The sequence below is a fragment of the Bufo bufo genome, chromosome 1 (assembly GCF_905171765.1).
Source record: "Bufo bufo chromosome 1, aBufBuf1.1, whole genome shotgun sequence".
NCBI lineage: Eukaryota > Metazoa > Chordata > Amphibia > Anura > Bufonidae > Bufo > Bufo bufo.
In genome coordinates this window covers 351,708,456-351,727,366 of record NC_053389.1, presented here as the reverse complement: position 1 = coordinate 351,727,366, position 18,911 = coordinate 351,708,456, and the positions used below count along the sequence as shown (strand labels likewise).

Sequence of the window (18,911 nt, the reverse complement as noted above, 5' to 3'; positions counted from 1 at the left end):
AACTCCTCATGTCCCTCTTCAAGAGAGGCCCAAATGAAGGAATGGCGTTGAAAAGAGCTCCTCGGAATATCAGAGTGTGGGATCACTTGTTTTCAAAGACTCTCCATGGTGGGAGGGAGAAGGATCAGGGCAAGGATTCTGTTAACCAGACTCTTGACTACTGAGACTGGACTTTGTGGAAGACAGGGTGGTGCTTAACCGACTGGAAGCATTATCTGCTGCAATCCGACTGACCACCTGGTCGCACTGGTGTGACGTTGAAAGTGGTGTCCTGCACTGCCCTGCAAACTGTGAAGTTATGTATCGTGGATGAGTGTGTTTCTTGTGCTCTGGCAGCAGGCACAGTTTCACCGCACAAAAGACCACGGCCTCTGCATGCACCATCAGCATCACGGCCACTTCCCCGTCCATTACTGCTCGCCTTCCGCATATTAAATGGTATACAGTAAATGCTTGCAAGTATGTCACATGTACAGTAGCACAGGTTTTGTAAGTGTATGCGCAAATAAATTAGACTGAATGTCACTGATATTTAGGATGGGCAAACGTTATACAGGAGATGTAGCACAGGTAATGTCGCTAACACCAGCAAAAAAATTACACTGAATGTCACTGATATTTCAGATGCACTAACGTTATACTGGAGATGTAGCGGCGGTAATGCAGTGACCAAACAATTGCACGCAATTTAGCGCAGGTTGCTCTAAAAATATATATTGCTGCCAGATACAACAATAGTCCTTAAAAGGACTTTTGGGTCTCTACAATTGCATGCTATTTAGCGCAGGTTGGGCTAAAAATATATATTGCTGCCAGAAACAACAATAGTCCTTAAAAGGACTTTTGGGTCTCTAACACCAACTCTGCCTAACAAAAAAAAAAAAATTTAATTCCCTACACTATCTGTCCCTTCTACAGCACAGCTCTCCCTGACTAAGACTGGCCGAACCACGTGTCATCGGGTGCTTTATAGCACCCGATGATGTGTTCCGGCCAGCCAATCACTGTAATGCCAATAACCAACATGGCTACGGCATTACAGTGAGTGGCAGTACTTACTTGCACGATTATTCGCTCAAACACAGTATTCGGACTAAAACCGCGATGTGCCGAGCATCGCGATGCTCGAGCCGAACTGGTTTTCTCCCGAGTATGCTCAATCAACACTAGTACTAAATGTTGAATCGCTGGTGGTCCAACTGCCGGGATCTCCAGTGATCCAGAGTACACTCTCTAAATTGAGCAGTAGTGCACATTTTGGTTCACTGTTTCATTCAAGAGTCATGTATAGTGCTCCATAAATCCCATAAAAGACAATGGAACAATAGACTTACAGTACATGTGCATTGCCACTTCCTGCAGAGAATCACTTTGGGACATTCTTAGGATTTTGTGGGTTCCTCAGAGGTCAAGCGTACAGCATCGGGCATCCTGTGGATAGTTAATAAATATCTTTCATGAAATAAACACTGTCAACTTGAAGTTTGCAGCAACTGTTTGCTTACAGCCTAAGGGTACTTTCACACTAGCTTTGTTAGAATCCAGCAGGCAGTTTCGGCAAATTGCCCACATCTAGACTGTACTAGCCTAGATGTTAGGGGGGCGTTGAAAGCAGTGGTTATGTGAGGGAATGCACACATGGTGAACAGGCTCTGGATGACCTAGAACAGACAACCAGTAGAGAGTATTGTTTGATCTGCTAACCAGCATGAGCAGTTATCACAGTTTTTCTGTCCCCACCATGCAGACACAGTTAGCACATTCATTACTCACTCCTGTCTCTACCAGGACCATTTCCAGTTGCTTGGTAGAACATTTGATGTCACTGTGCCCATTACGTATTGAGTTACAGCCAAGTTAGAGGATGGAGGCCTCAGGGCCAGCACTTCAATCATGCCTTTGCTGTGGAGCGACACACTGTCCCAATTGCTGGTGTGATGATCTGGGGAGAAAATGCATACATCAGTCAGTCACCCCTAGTAGTGATACGAGGGACACTTAAAGCTAAGCAATATGTGCAGGACATCCTGCAGCCACATGCGTTACGTTCCATGGCAAGGCTTTCAATTGGCATTTTTCAGCAGGATAATTCTTGCACACACAGCAAGGGTTTCCAAGGAAAGTCTCCACCAGAGAACAACATTTGGTTGGCCTGCCCAGTTGCCACATTTATTGCTAATTGAGCATTTATGGGACCAACTGGGATGCCAGCTTCTACTGCACCATCAACTGCAACATCTGTGGACACATTTGCCATAGGATACCATACAGAAACCATATGCCTCTATGCCCAACCATATCTCATCTTGTATCCAGGCTAGAGGTGGACCAACAGGGTACTAGAGACTACTTTTAATTGTAAAGTTTTCCCCAATAAACGTACCCTTTGGCTCTAATATTGCATTCACTTACATATATCGTCATTAAATTCAGACATATAAAGTTTCATTTGATTGACAACTCCTTCTTGGTGTATTTTTTTGTTTGACATAAACACATAAGTAAAAGAAATAGAATGGGAACGGTTATACATTTACATCTATTAAAACAAGATAGACTGGTATCTGCCATGCATTAAGATTTCCCCATAAAATTATGCTACCCAGCTAGAGGAGGATATGGTTGCTTCTAAAAGGTTAATCTGCTAGAGGAGGAGATAGCTGCTTTTAAAAGACTGATCAGACTAACTAACTACATACTGTAAATGCAGAGCCAGCAGCCGACATACCACACTGAGGTGAAATCATGACAGGGCTTATTTCTTTTGCGGCAGTTTTTAGCCTCCTCCCCCTGCTACATAATGCATTGCTGATAATATAATAACATACTGCATCAATTAAGGTAGCAGCACAGATTTGCCATGTGTTTACATGCTGCACACCCACAGTTTCCTTCATTACAGTAGACTCTCCAACACAGAATCAGGAAGTTTCACAAAGGAAATGTTTCAATGTTTTAACTTTCCTAATAATATAGATATACAGTCAGGTCCATTAATATTGGGACATCGACACAATTCTAACATTTTTGGCTCTATACACCACCACAATGGATTTGAAATGAAACAAACAAGATGTGCTTTAACTGCAGACTGTCAGCTTTAATTTGAGGGTGAACGGTGTAGGAATTACAACAGTTTGCATATCTGCCTCCCACTTGTTAAGGAACCAAAAGTAATGGGAAAATTGGCTTCTCAGCTGTTCCATGGCCAGATGTGTGTTCTTCCCTCATTATCCCAATTACAATGAGCAGATAAAAGGTCCAGATTTCATTTCAAGTGTGCTGTTTGCATTTGGAATCTGTTGCTGTCAACTCTCAAGATGAGATCCAAATAGCTGTCACTATCAGTGAAGCAAGCCATCATTAGGCTGAAAAAACAAAACAAACCCATCAGAAGGTGGCAAAAACATTAGGCATGGCCAAAACAACTGTTTGGAACATTCTTAAAAAGAAGGAACGAACTGGTGAGCTCAGCAACACCAAAAGACCCGGAAGACAACGGAAAACTGTGGTGGATGACTGAAGAATTCTTTCCCTGGTGAAGAAAACACCCTTCGCAACAGTTGGCCAGATCAAGAACACTCTCCAGGAGGTAGGTGTATGTGTGTAAAAAGTCAACAATCAAGAAAAGACTTCACCAGAATGAATACAGAGGGTTCACCACAAGATGTAAACCATTGGTGAGCCTCAAAAACAGGAAGGCCAGATTACAGTTTGCCAAACGACATCTAAAAAAGCCTTAACAGTTCTGGAACAACATCCTATGGACAGATGAGACCAAGATCAACTTGTACCAGAGTGATGGGAAGAGAAGAGTATGGAGAAGGAAAGGAACTGTTCATGATCCTAAGCATACCACCTCATCAGTGAAGCATGGTGGTGGTAGTGTCATGGCATGGGCATGTATGGCTGCCAATGTAACTGGTTCTCTTGTATTTATTGATGATGTGACTGCTGAAAAAAACAGCAGTATGAATTCTGAAGTGTTTCGGGCAATATTATCTGCTCATATTCAGCTAAATGCTTCAGAACTCATTGGACGGCGCTTCACAGTGCAGATGGACAATGACCCAAAGCATACTGCAAAAGCAACCAAAGAGTTTTTTAAGGGAAAGAAGTGGAATGTTATGCAATAGCCAAGTCAATTACCTGACCTGAATCAGATTGATCATGCATTTCACTTGCTGAAGACAAAACTGAAGGGTAAATGCCCTAAGAACAAGCAGGAACTGAACACAGTTGCAGTAGAGGCCTGACAGAGCATCACCAGGGATTAAACCCAGCCTCTGGTGATGTCTATGCGTTCCAGACTTCAGGCTGTAATTGACTGCAAAGGATTTGCAACCAAGTATTAAAAAGTGAAAGTTTGATTTATGATTATGTCCCATTACTTTTGGTTCTTTAACAAGTTAGAGGCACATATGCAAACTGTTGAAATTCCTACACCGTTCGCCTGATTTTGGATGTAAATACCCTCAAATTAAAGCTGACAGTCTGCAGTTAACCCCTTCCCGACCTTTGACGTACTGTTACGTCATGGGAACCACTGAGTTCCCGCAATTTGACGTAATAGTACGTCATAGTGAGAGCGCCGGCCCGGAGCGGTGCGTGCGCGATAACTGCAGGGACCCGGCAGTCAGTGGTAGCCGGGCCCCTGCTGGATTAACCCCTTATATGCCGCTGACCGCGACATAGAAGAGGTTTGTGTCGGGTAAGGGAGAGCATCGAGTCCCCGCGCTGCTGTGGCAGGGACCCGATGCGACAAAAGGCAGCCCGATGCCATGCAGAGGCTGCCTAATGCCTTGCATGGCATCGGGAACTGCCTTCTACGGGAGCCGAGGAGATCTAGCCTCAGGCTGGGTCTCCTAGGCATGTAAGAAACGTTTGTCCAGCTCACCTGTTCGGCATGTAGTATCCCGTGTGCCCGGAGTCAAACCAGCAAGTTCCTGGATGTGTAGGCTAAGTAAAATGAAAAAGACGATTCCTGCACTGTATTTTCTTCCCATAAAATCTTCCTCTTTATTAAATCACAGCATGCGCGGACAGTATCACAAACAAGCAGTTGTTTACGCGTTTCGGAGACCTTCTCCTTAGTCGTAACAATGTGGTCTGAGGGTTTAGTAAATTTAAAGACCCATGTACCCTCCCCCAATTAGTGGGTGGTGGTTACATGATGTCATAGCTTAATCAACCCAAATAATCACACCTGGAGTATCATTCTCAGTGAACATATTGGTTAAAATAGCCCCACACGATGTCTCCTAGGCAACCTGTTAGTGTATGACTCAGTGTCATACACTAACAGGCAATGCATTACAATACGGATCTATTGTAATGCATTGCAGAGGGGATCAGACCCCCAAAAGTGAATGTCATAAATAAAGTAAAGTAAAAAAATGTGTTTTTAATAAAATTAATAAAGTAATAAAATTAATAAAGTAAAAAAGAAAAAAAATGCCCCTTTCCCCTTATTTTATAATAAAAACTGAAAAAAAACCCACACATATTAGGTATTGCCGCGTCCATGATGACCAGCTCTATAAATATATCACATGATCCACCCTGTCCGATAAACACCATAAAAAAATAAAAATAAAAACAGTGTAAAAAAAAGCCATTTTTGTCACCTTACCACAAAAAGTGCAACACCAAGCGATCAAAAAGGCGTATGCCCCCAAAATGGTATCAATAAAACCGTCACCTCATCCCGCAAAAAATGAGCCCCTACCTAAGACAATCTCCCAAAAAAAAAAAAAAACTATAGCTCTCACAACATGGAGACACTAAAACATTTTTTTTGTGTCAAAACTGCTATTATTGTGCTAAAGTGAAAAAAATAAAAAAAGTATGCATATTAGGTATCGCCACGTCCGTAACAAACAGCTCTATAAAATATCACATGACCTAACCACTCAGGTGAACACTGCAAAAAGAAACTGTGTAAAAAAATGCCATTTTTGTCACATTACATCACAAAAATTGCAACAGCAAGTGATCAATCAGACCGTCACCTCATCCCGCAAAAATTTGGACCCTACCTGAGAGAATCGGTCAAAAAATAAAAAAGCTATGGCTCTCAGACTATGAGACACTAAAATATGATTATTTTTTGCTTCCAAACTGCTATTATTGTGCAAAAGTAAAAAAAAAAAAAAAAAGTATACATATTAGGTATCTGTAACAAACAGCTCTATAAAAATATCACATTCTGAGCCCTGCCGTGTGCCTGTACAGCAGTTTACGATCACATGTGGGGTGTTTCTGTAAACCGCAGAATCAGGGTAATAAATATTAAGTTTTATTTGGCTGTTAACCCTTGCTTTGCTACTGGAAAAAATGGAATAAAATATAAAATCTGCCAAAAAAGGGAAATTCTGAAATTTCATCTCCATTTTCCATCAATTCTTGTGGAACACCTAAAGGGTTAAGAAAGTTTTTAAAATCAGTTTTGCATACCTTGAGGGTTGTAGTTTCTAAAATGGGGTCATTTTTGGGTGGTTTCTATTATGTAAGCCTCACAAAGTGACTTCAGACCTGAACTGGTCCTTAAAAAGTGGGTTTTGGAAATTTTCCGAAAAATTTCAAGATTTGCTTCCATACTTTTAAGCCTTCTAACGTACCTAAAAAATAAAATGTCATTTTCAAAATTATCCAAACATGAAGTAGACCTATGGAGAATGTAAAGTAATTACTATTTTTAAAGGTATTACTATCTATTATAAAAGTAGAGAAATAGAAATTTGCAAATTTGCTAATTTTTCTAAATTTTGGGTAATTTTTTTTTTATGAATACATTTTTTATTTTAGTATTTACTCATTTTTACCACTGTTATGAAGTACAATATGTGACGAGAAATAATCTCAGAATGGCCTGTATAAGTAAAAGCGTTTTTAAGTTATCACCACATAAAGTGACAAATGTCAGATTGGCAAAAAATGGCCTGGGCAGGAAGGTGAAAACAGGCCCGGGGGTTGAAGGGGTTAAAGCACATCTTGTTCATTTCATTTCAAATCCATTGTGGTGGTGTATAAAGCCAAAAATGTTAGAATTGTGTCGATGTCCCAATATTTATGGACCTGACTGTATTTAAGAAAGGTTTCCCATTTTACATGTACAGTTCATGTAGCAGCCACTGATTTTTAACCATTTCCCAACCGCCCATTGACTATAAATGTCCTGGGAGGTCGGGTTTATCTTTGAATGGACATTCTGGAATGTCCTTTCAGAGATGGCAGCTGCACTTTAATCGTGCAGCTGTAGAGTGGGGGGGCCGCTGTCAGTAACAGCAGGGCACCCCAGAGAGAATGCAGGGACCGTACCTGTGTGTCCCTGACTTCTAGATCACTGTATACACAGAGCTCAATAGTGAAAAAAATAAAAAGTTAAGTTAAATGTCCCCCAGAGGTCTTGTATGACCTTATGGGGGACACAAAGTGTAAAATAAAAATATAAACAATAAAAATAATAGTGTTTTATAAGAAATAAAGTTTTACATGTAAAAAAAAAAATGGCCCCAATTAAGCCATTTAAAAAATTTTATAAATAGAATTAAAACAAATAAAATAGACATATTTGGTATTACCGCGTCCGTAACGACCGGCTCTATAAAAATATCACATTATCTACCCCATCAGATGAATGCCGTAAAAAATAAAAAAATAAACCTTACATCAGAAAAGATTTTTTAGTTACCTCACCTCCAAAAAAACACGATGTTAAATCAATCAAAAAGTCGTATGTACCCCAAAATAATAGCAATAAAAACATCACCTCATCTTGCAAAAATGTGAGCCCCATTCAAGACCATAGCCATAAAAATTATAAAAATATGGCTCTAATAAAATTGCAACACAAAAAATATGATTTCTTTTTCTAAAATGCTCTTATTGTGTAAAACAAAAAAACAACTTTAAAATAACATATTTGGTATTGCCACGTCCATAACAACTGGCTCTACAAAAATATCACATGATCTACCCCAATAAGTGAACAGCGTAAAAAAAAATATATATTATGCCAAAACAGCACCTCCCAAAAAACATAATATCAATCAAACAAAAAGTCAGCAATAAAAACGTCACCTCATCACACAAAAAACAAGCCCTCACACAATACCATAGCCAGAAACAAAAAAAATATATATATGGCTATAAGAAAATGGCAACACAAACATTTTTTTTTCTAAAAATGTTCTTACTGTGTAAAACTTTAAAAAAAAAAAAAAAAATAGACAAATTTAGTAACATAGTAACATAGTATATAAGGTCGAAAATAGACATTTGTCCATCCAGTTCGGCCTGTTATCCTGCAAGTTGATCCAAAGGAAGGCAAAAAACTGAGGTACAAGCCAATTTTCCCCACATAAGGGGGAAAAAATTCCTTCCCGACTCCAATAAGGCAATCAGAATAACTCCCTGGATCAACGACCCCTCTCTAGTAGCTATAGCCTGTAATATTATTACACTCCAAAAATTCATCCAAGCCCCTCTTGAATTCTTTTATTGTACTCACCATCCCCACCTCCTCAGGCAGAGAGTTCCATAGTCTCACTGCTCTTACCGTAAAGAATCATTTTCTATGTTTGTGTACAAACCTTCTTTCCTCCAGACGCAGAGGGTGTCCCCTCGTCACAGTTACAGTCCTGGGGATAAATTAATTATGGGAGAGATCTCTGTTCTGTCCCCTGATATATTTATACATAGTAATTAGATCTCCCCTCAGTCGTCTTTTTTCTAAAGTGAATAACCCTAATGTTGATGATCTTTCAGGGTACTGTAGTTGCCCTATTCCAGTTATTACTTTAATTGCCCTCCTCTGAACCCTCTCTAGCTCTGCTATGTCTGCCTTGTTCACAGGAGCCCAGAACTGTACACAGTACTCCACTAGTGATTTGTAAAGTAGTATGACTATGTTCTCATCACGGGCATCTATGCCCCCTTTGATGCAACCCATTATCTTATTGGCCTTGGCAGCAGCTGCCTGACACTGGTTTTTACTGCTTAGTTTGCTGTTTATTCAAATTCCTAGGTCCTTTTCCATGTCAGTGTTATCCAGTGTTTTATTATTTAGTATGTACGGGTGACTTGCATTATTCCTTCCCATGTACATAACCTTACATTTGTCAGTGTTAAACCTCATCTGCCACTTCTCTTTCCAAGCCTCTAATCTATCCAGATCCATCTGTAGCTGTATATTGTCCTCTTCAGTGTTAATTACTTTACACAGTTTAGTGTCATCTGCAAATTTTTTTATTTTACTGTGCAAGCCTTCTACAAGATCATTAATAAATATATTAAAGAGAATAGTGCCCAATACTGACCCCTTGAGGTACTCCGCTAGTGACAGTGGCCCAATCTGAGTGTGTACCATTAATAACCACCCTCTGTTTTCTATCATTGAGCAAGTTACTTACCCACATACAGACGTTTTCTCCCAGTCCGAGCATTCTCATTTTATATACTAACCTTTTATGTGGTACAGTGTCAAATGCTTTGGAGAAGTCCAGATATACCACATCTATTGATACGCCGCTGTCAAGTCTAGAACTTACCTCCTCATAGAAACTGATTAAATTAGTTTGACATGACCGATCCCACATAAAGCCATGCTGATATGATGTTATTTGCTTGTTTTCATTGAGATCCTCCAAGATAGCATCTCTTAGAAAACCTCCAAACAGTTTACCCACATCAGATGTTAAACTTACCGGCCTATAGTTTCCAGGGTCTGTTTTTGCGCCCTTTTTGAATATTGGCACCACATTTGCTATGCGCCAATCCTGTGGAACACTCCCTGTCAGTATAGAATCTGTAAATATCAGAAATAAGGGTCTGGCTATGACATTACTTTACATTACTGGCAATTAGTCTCTTGGCAATTAATTTGGTATCATTGCATCTGTAACGACTGGATCTACAAAAATATCACATGATCTACCCTATCAAGTGAACGGTTGAAAAAAAAATATATATAAATATGAGACCAAACTGCTTTTTTGTGAGTTTATCTCATACAAAATGAGATAAAAGCTACCAGAGCTAAATGTACCCCAAAATGGTGCCAATAAAAACTACAGCTTGTTACTCAAAAAATAAGCCCTCACGCAGCTCAGTCAACAAAAAAATTTAAAAGTTATCGCTCTTAAAAACCATGACAGAAAATTGATACACAGAGGGGTGTGATATACTTATAATATACTTTTATAATGAGTCAAAAACACATAGATCTATATAGTGATCACCTGGAAGTCAGGGGCCTAGGGCCTAGGAGCTTACTAGGGCCATTTTTATATAAGGTAAGGTTCCGGACGGGGTCGCTCTTAACAGGGCGTGTGCTCTGTGGTTAGGCTATCATGGCCAGAATAGCACCCCCCCTGTAGGGCAATATCAGGGACAGTTCTTTTCCCACCCTGTCCTTCAATACCACATCATAATCTAGCCCAGGGATGGATGTTTTTTTGCTTTCCCTCCTGGATTCATCGATGTGCACTGGAACCCCCCAGATTGTGGTAGGACATATGGTTTCTGATTTGGTGCCGCCGAGCACCTGATTTAGTGCCGCCGAGCACTTGTTATTGGCTACCACATCTATGCTTTTTGCTTAACTTTAATAATTTTATTTATTTTCATTTTGAAGTATATCTTTTCCATTCACACGTCCGCAAAATGGGTCCGCATCCGTTCTGCAATTTTGCGGAATGGGTGCAGACCCATTCATTTTCAATGGGGCAGGAATGTGCTATCCGCATTTGTGGATCCACATCCGCATTTGCGTATCCGCACTTCCGCATCTGTGCTTCCGTTTCCGCAAAAAAATAGAACATGTCCTATTCTTGTCCGCAATTGCAGACAAGATTAGGCATTTTCTATTATAGTGCCGGCGATGTGTAGTCCACAAATTGCGGAATGCACATTGCCGGTGTCCGTGTTTTGCGGATCCGCAAAACACTTACGGACGTCTGAAGGTTACGTTTTATCTTCATGTATATTCTAATGGATTGCCTTCCTTGTACAATGTTATAATATACTTTCTATGTTAGAAAGTATATTATAGTACATTTGTATTGTGCGGCAGTTGTGTGCGGTTCTGCTGCGATACTGCAGGTGTATATAGAGGGACAAGAGTTATTGGAACAAATAATTTCTACTGGTGTGATATACCAGTCGTCCCCCCATAAAACTGATTGAAGCGGGGTGTTATATACCAATTGTAACGGATCTCCTAGCACCCCGACTGGGTACCTCCGTTGAATGGATGCTCCTAGTGCTTTCCGAGGACTCCAAGCACTCCACTCGACACCGTATGCACTGCAGACCCCACAAACCGCCGAAGCTTGGTTGAGGTCTCACCGTCTCCTACCCACCCTGGACCTATGACAAGGCTCCAGGCTCCAGTGGGTGAACCTCTCCTAAAACCAGAGAGCAGGAACAGCTCTTAAAAGAGCTAGTAGTTATAGCCAGGGGAGTATAGCAAATCTCCCAGCGTATAGCAATCCCCCGTGTCGATCAGTTACCCAAACATCAGCCTCAACATGACAAAGGGTAAAACAGGAACACTTTATTGAGGGCTACCCCCCCCCCCCTTATTTATGCAGGTCCCCATCTGGTGGATACGCCCCTAGGGGACCAGAAGGAAGACTGCGACACAGGACAGATATGCAGCAATTCAGGATACACAGACACAACACATCCCCACAATGCATCATGGTTTCCTCCTCTCTGCCCTGTAGACACCCGAGGAGTAATTCAATTATCTCTCAGGACAAAGGGAAATCGCCAATACACATGTGGGGGACAACAGGACAGAAATCACCACCCAAACACACAATGTCACACCCCCACAGCAAACACAGACATTTAACATATTCCCAGATAGCTCAAGTCTGAGTGCATATCATTAGGTGAATGGCACTCAGAATACACAAATACAATAAAATTAGCTATCCGTTACATAATCTGGGTACCCTCACATAACAAAATACAATTGCAAAGACATATTTAAGCTGTGCGGCCGGTCTGTCTGCTCCTTTAAAGTTAGTATGGGCCATAATCCTGAGGCAAGAGGCTGGTAGCCAGGCCCCTCCGAAACCCAGTGGCGAGGTTGGTTTCACCACACATCTCCCCCTCCCAGGGAAGACTAACCAGATACCTGACCTCATGCCGGTCGGTATCTGAGTTATTCTGGCAGTCCACCCACAACCCAATACTGGACCTGTTAAATTTTGGGGCCTGGCTCTGTTCTGTATGTCCCTAGCTGTTGAGGGGGCATCTGCTACTCCTTGCTTCCTTGTTGCTCTCTAGCTTGGAGCTGTAGGTACTTGGTGGGCAGAGGCCGACTGCGCTTTGCCCCGATGCCAGCTCTTCCGCTGGGGTAGCCTGTGGGAAGTCCGGCTCTGGAGAAGAGGATAGGGGAGGGCAGAGGCTGACTGCGCTCTGCCCAGATGCCAGCTCTTCCGCTGGGGTAGCCTGTGGGATGTCCGGCTCTGGAGAAGAGGATAGGGGAGGGCCGAGGCAGACTGTGCTCTGCCCAGATGCCAGCGCTTCCGCTGGGGTAGCCTGTGGAAAGTCAGCCTCTGGAGAAGAGGATAGAGGAGGGCAGAGGCCAAATGCGCTCTGCCCAGATGCCAGCTCTTCCGCTGGGGTAGCCTGTGGGATGTCCGGCTCTGGAGAAGAGGATAGGGGAGGGCAGAGGCTGACTGCGCTCTGCACAGATGCCAGCTCTTCTTCTGGGGTAGCCTATGGGAAGTCCGGCTCTGGAGAAGAGGATAGGGGAGGGTAGAGGCCGACTGCGCTCTGCCCAGATGCCAGGTTTTCTGCTGGGGTAGCCTGTGGGGTGTCAGGCTCTGGATAAGAGGATAGGGGAGGGCAGAGGCCGACTGCGCTCTGCCCAGATGCCAGCGCTTCCGCTGGGGTAGCCTGTGGGATGTCCGGCTCTGGAGAAGATGATAGGGGAGGACAGAGGCCAACTGCGCTCTGCCCAGATGCCAGCTCTTCCACTGGGATGTGGTCAGGGAATCCTATCCCCAGGACCTTGTTGCAGATCGGCTGTGGAGAGGAGGAATCGCTTACCTCCTCCTCCTGGCATTCCTGCAGGGTTGGTGGGGGATCTGAACCGGCCGTCCAGCATCTCTGTAGGGTCGGTGGAGAGACCTCGGTCCCATCTCCACCTGCCATAGGGAGGTCTTCCCAGAACCAGTCGATGAAGTTCCCTACTTTGGGAGTTGGTAGGGAAGCAGGGGGTATTGCTGGCAAGTCTTCCCAGTTGTAGGCGGGCAGATCTGGCTCTGCTTGTTGAGTAGGTTGGGGATGAATGGAGCTGAGCAGGTGTTGGTAGGTCTGCTCCAGCTCCCACTCCCTTGTTACCAGGTGGGTCATATCTTTGCTCACCTCCCTTCCGTTCACCTCCCTTCCGTCAGCATAAACATGCATGCCCATCCGGTAGTCGTAGATATCCCAAAACCTAGACTCCTCCGTGCTGCCAAGATCAATGTCCTCCTCCAAGGCATCCCATAGTAACCCGGTCCATCATAATCCTCACCCTCGGGTCTGTCGTGCTCAGCCATCCAGGGGGAATGTTGAATGACATGCCACCTTAGGGCCTGGTAAGCGTCCTCTAGCCAAAGCTCCTTACATACCAGGCTCTGGAGCTCTGTTACCCAGTCATCCAGGGGCTGCTCTCCCAAGAGACCCATCTGCATCGCCACACGCTTCTGTAGCCGCTGCTCATAACTGGGGAGACACTCACCTCGCCGCCGCTGGGCATTTTCCAGGGCATCATACCAGACTTCCTTTCTGTTTGCATCCCTGTAGTCTGCGGCTGCCTCCTCCTCCTCGTCATAGAACGCTGTCCGAAGACTAGCCGATTCCATCCTGCTGTAGCCAGGGGCGCTGTACGGATACTAGCGTTGCCCTCAATTTAGTAAATCCACGAACGGTGTCTCCGAGCTGCTTCTCCTCACACTAGGACGCCATCCCACTGCTTGCCATCAAATGTAACGGATCTCCTAGCTCCCCGACTGGGTACCTCCGTTGAATGTATGCTCCTAGTGCTTTCCGAGGACTCCAAGCACTCCACTCGACACCGTACGCACTGCAGACCCCACAGACCGCCGAAGCTTGGTTGAGGTCTCACCGTCTCCTACCCACCCTGGACCTACGACAAGGCTCCAGGCTCCAGTGGGTGAACCTCTCCTGAAACCAGAGAGCAGGAACAGCTCTTAAAAGAGCTAGTAGTTATAGCCAGTCGAGTATAGCAAATCTCCCAGCGTATAGCAATCCCCAGCGTCGATCAGTTACCCAAACATCAGCCTCAACATAATAAAGGGTAAAACAGGCACACTTTATTGAGGGCTACCCGCCCGTATTTATGCAGGTCCCCATCTGGTGGACACGCCCCTAGGGAACCAGAAGGAAGACTGCGACACAGGACAGATATGCAGCAATTCAGGATACACAGACACAACACATCCCCACAATGCATCATGGTTTCCTCCTCTCTGCCCTGGAGACACCCGAGGAGTAATTAAATTATCTCTCAGGACAAAGGGAAATCGCCAATACACATGTGGGGGACAACAGGACAGAAATCACCACCCAAACACACAATGTCACACCCCCACAGCAAACACAGACATTTAACATATTCCCAGATAGCTCAAGTCTGAGTGCATATCATTAGGTGAATGGCACTCAGAATACACAAATACAATAAAATTAGCTATCTGGGTACCCTCACATAACAAAATACAATTGCAAAGACAGATTTAAGCTGTGCGGCCGGTCTGTCTGCTCCTTTAAAGTTAGTATGGGCCATAATCCTGAGGCAAGAGGCTGGTAGCCAGGCCCCTCCGAAACCCAGTGGCGAGGTTGGTTTCGCCACACCAATATACTTTCTTTATAGTGAATTTGGGTACTGTATAGTGCATTTACGCGTACGAAAATTATATTACCGATATTTCGCATTGAAATATTTTTTTTTATGGAGATCGCAAATTCGAATAATACATCTGGTATGTCACTGTCCATGTTGTGGGACTATTTGTGCACTTCTAATAATTATTTATTGGCTGCAAATATGAGCTGAAGGTTTTTCAGGTTCGCCTGCCATTAAAATGAATGGGACCCGCCGCGAACTTGCGGTTTGCGAACATTTGATCTCTTTCGCATTCGCGAACCATCCCGGCAGATGTTCGTCCATCACTATTGAGGTGTTACTGTATTCAGCAGAAAATGGGTAGAAAATTGTGGGGGTATATTCTCCTGTTATCTTTTGTCAAAAAGGAAGTTTGGGCCTAAAGCTCCATTTTCTTGTAAAAGTTTCACAGCCAAGGGTTATAAATTCTATGAAACGCTTGTTGGGTCAAAGTACTTGCTACACCCCTTAAAAAATCCTTGCGTGGTGTAGTTTACAAAATGTGGTAACTTTTTGGGTGTTTTCACTATGGGAGTACTTCAGGGTCTCTTCAAATGCAACATAGTGCCCTAAGGCCCCTTTCACACGGGCGAGTTTTCCGTGCGGGTGCACTGCGTGAGGTGAACGCATTGCACTGAATCCGGACCAATTCACTTCAATGGGGCTGTGCAGATGAGCGGTGATTTTCATGCATTGCAGCATGTTCTATATTCTGCATTTTTTCATGCAACGCATCAGTGCTGGTGGGTGGGGGTTGGTCATGTTTTATGTGAGTCAAATGCACAGATTATAAGTCTACTAGCTAACATGCTTTTAGGCTAATATATAATATGGAATTATTGTTTTTTCTGTACATAATGGGTTTGTAAAAGATAAGACTTAGATTTTGTGTGTAAAACTGTATTAGAATGCAGGACAGCAACATGTTACTGTACACTGAGCTCACCTACCATTGCTCTCTGGGTGATGATTCCCCAGCAGGAGGGATGGGCTTCACAGACACTGCAGGCTGCCAGACTGATGACTCATACTATACACATGAACGAGTACGCAAGGACTGAGTTCTCAGTGTGAGGTCATAAAGAGGCGTGGCAGGCCTTCACTCAAACTGCCTAAGCCCGCCAGCCTTATAAGCAGGAAACCAGGAAGTGAACAGCAGAGCTGGCTGCAGTTGAGGATGAATTAACAAGATGGGAAAACCCCTTTCATTTAAAAAAAAAATTTAACCCCTCACTCAACATTTTAGTAAGCATTCTGTATTAAAAATGCAATTTTTTTTCCTTATAGCCATGTTATAAGGGAAAATAATAAAATCTACAGTGAAGAAGTCCAGGTTCTGGTCTGGGTACCACATTCAGTTTTTTTAGCACGCGCGTGCAAAAAACGCATTGCACCTGCGCAATAAAAACTGAACAATGCAATCGCAGTCAAAACTGACTGAAATTGCGTGCGCACTCGCGCGGGTTTCCTGCAATGCACACGCAACACATTAGGAGCAAATCCGGGATACCCGTGTGAAAGAGGCCTAAGACCATTCCAGCAAAATCTCCCCTCCAAAAACCATATGACGCTCCTTGCTTCTGAGCCCTGCAGTGTGCCCATACAGCGGTATATGACCACATATGGGGTGTTTCTGTAAACTGCAGAATCAGGGTAATAAATATTGAGGTTCGTTTTGTTGTTAACCCCTCATGTGTTACAGGAAAAAATTGATTAAAATGGAAAATCTGCAAAAATAAGTGAAATTTAGAAATTTCACCTCCTATTTTGCTTTAATTCCCTTTGAAATACTTTAAAGGATTAACAACATTTTTAAAACTAGTTTTTAATAGTTTGACGGGTGCACCGTAGTTTATAAAATGGGGTATTTATGGATGGTTTCTTCTATGTGAGATCCTCCAAAATGACTTTAAAACTGAACGGGTCCTTAAATTGATTTTAGAAATTTTCTTAAAAATTTCTAAAATTGATTCTAAAATTCTAAATCTTCTAACGTCCTAAAAAAATAAAATAACATTACTAAAATGATGCCAACATAAAGTAGACAGATACTCATTAACATTCACCATCTGTCTTAAAAAGAGAGATATTCAAATTTAGAAAACAGTGTTATTTTTTAAAATTTTCATTAACTTTGGGATTTTTTTAAAATAAATAAAGGTGAAATATATTGACTTAAATTTACCCATAACATGATGTACAATGTGTCACGAGAAAACAATCTCTGAACGGCTTGGATAAGTAAAAGTATTCCAGGTTTATTACCAAGTTATTACCACATAAAGTGACATACAGTATGTCAGATTTGCAAAATTAGGCCTGGTCAGGAAGGGTGCAAATGGCCTGGCCTGGAAGTGGTTAAATTGCTAAAATTGGTTGTTCATTTTTCAATGCTAATGGCTGCAAGGTTTATTTGGTAGACACTATTTTGAACTGCACACTAATTGTTTTACTGAGTAATTGCTTTCCTATGACAAGATTTACAGTATATTGTTGGAATGATATATTCATATTTGTTTTACATGCAGAATTCTTGAGCTTGATCTGAATGTACGAGATGAAGATGGGAATATCTTAGATCCTGATAAAACAAGTGTGATTAGCTTGTTCCATGCCCACAAAGAAGCCACAGAAAAAATTACTGAGCGTATAAAGGAAGAAATGGTAATTGATTACATAAGGAGACTTTGGAGATTTCAAAATGTTTAGTCTTCTCAGAGATTTGATTATATAGAGAGATGAGCGAATTTCATATTTTGAAATTCGCTCACACTTCGTTTGTTGGTAAAAGAGAATTGCGTTATGGATTCCGTTACCACGGACCATAACGCAATTCTATGACGGAATGCATAATGGAATGCCTTTTGATGCATTCTGTTATTCATTCCGTCATAATAGAAGTCTATGTGCTGTAAAACGGATCTGTCCCGTTAACGTTATGCAGGGGAGTCCTGATGCTTACTGTACATAACTCAACCACTAATGATGTTAAAGGGGTATTCCCGATATTAACATTATCACTAGGCTTGAATGAACCAATCTTTAGATCATAGATCCAAAGTCAATTTGTTCAAATACTTACATTTTAATGCTGTATCCATACAACATTAAAATGTATTGGCTCTGTGGAGCCAAAGTTCTTGTCACCCGAAGTCATGCGAGACTTTGGTTAATTCCTACTGTATGCTTATGTGCATATAAAAACAATTTAAAATAGTAATCCAAGCCAGTACCAAAGCCCAGTTTAGATTGCTATTTTAAATAGTTTTTCGGTACGCAGATATGCATAAAGTAGGAATTAACCAAAGTCTAGTGCGACTTCTGGCAAAACAAACTTTGGTCGATTCGCTCAAGCCTAATTATCACTTATCCATAATGTTAGATAGCTAGGGGTCTAACTGCTGTAATCTCCTTTGATAACTAGAAAACTGTAGAAAACTGTGTTGACACTACCTTACTTCGTTCTTCCAACTTCAGAGACCGCGATCTTCATACATTCGGTGGTGCTTAGCAACAGAGATCCCAATAAACCATGACTGAGAGGATGAGATATACAGCACTAACCATTGGTAAAATTCAATCCTTTATTGCTTCATTAAAATAACATGGCTCATGAGGATGTAGTGTGTGTGTGTGTGTATGTATGTATGTATGTATGTATGTGTGTATATATATATATAGATATACACACACACACAGTCGACCAGTATATTAGCCGTAGAAGTGTAGTGACTCAAAATGGCTGCCGCCTACACTAAACTGAGATGTTATTTTAATGAAGCAATAAAGCATTGAATTTTACCAGCGATGAGTTTCACATTTTGCATCTTCTCAGTTCTGATGCAAGATATTTTGCTAAATACAGTGTAATATTGTATCATGCTTTCCATAAATCTCTATTTTGTACGTTCATCTGCCTGTAACCACTGTTTAATATAGTTGTACTTTTGGTGACCTATGTGTAAGGTATAACAACTAAAATCAATATGTAACACCCCTA

At 42.2% G+C, this 18,911-nt stretch overlaps 1 protein-coding gene across 2 annotated transcripts in view; it reads left to right on the top strand.

Moving 5' to 3' along the window:
• Positions 1-18,911, top strand: part of DOCK2 (dedicator of cytokinesis 2) — a 1,232,183-nt gene that overhangs the window by 211,758 nt on the left and 1,001,514 nt on the right. For both annotated transcript variants that reach the window (XM_040442815.1, XM_040442808.1), the window contains exon 7: positions 17,440-17,575. In XM_040442815.1, coding sequence (XP_040298749.1) covers positions 17,440-17,575 — 136 coding nt within the window. The remainder of the gene's footprint in view (positions 1-17,439; positions 17,576-18,911) is intronic.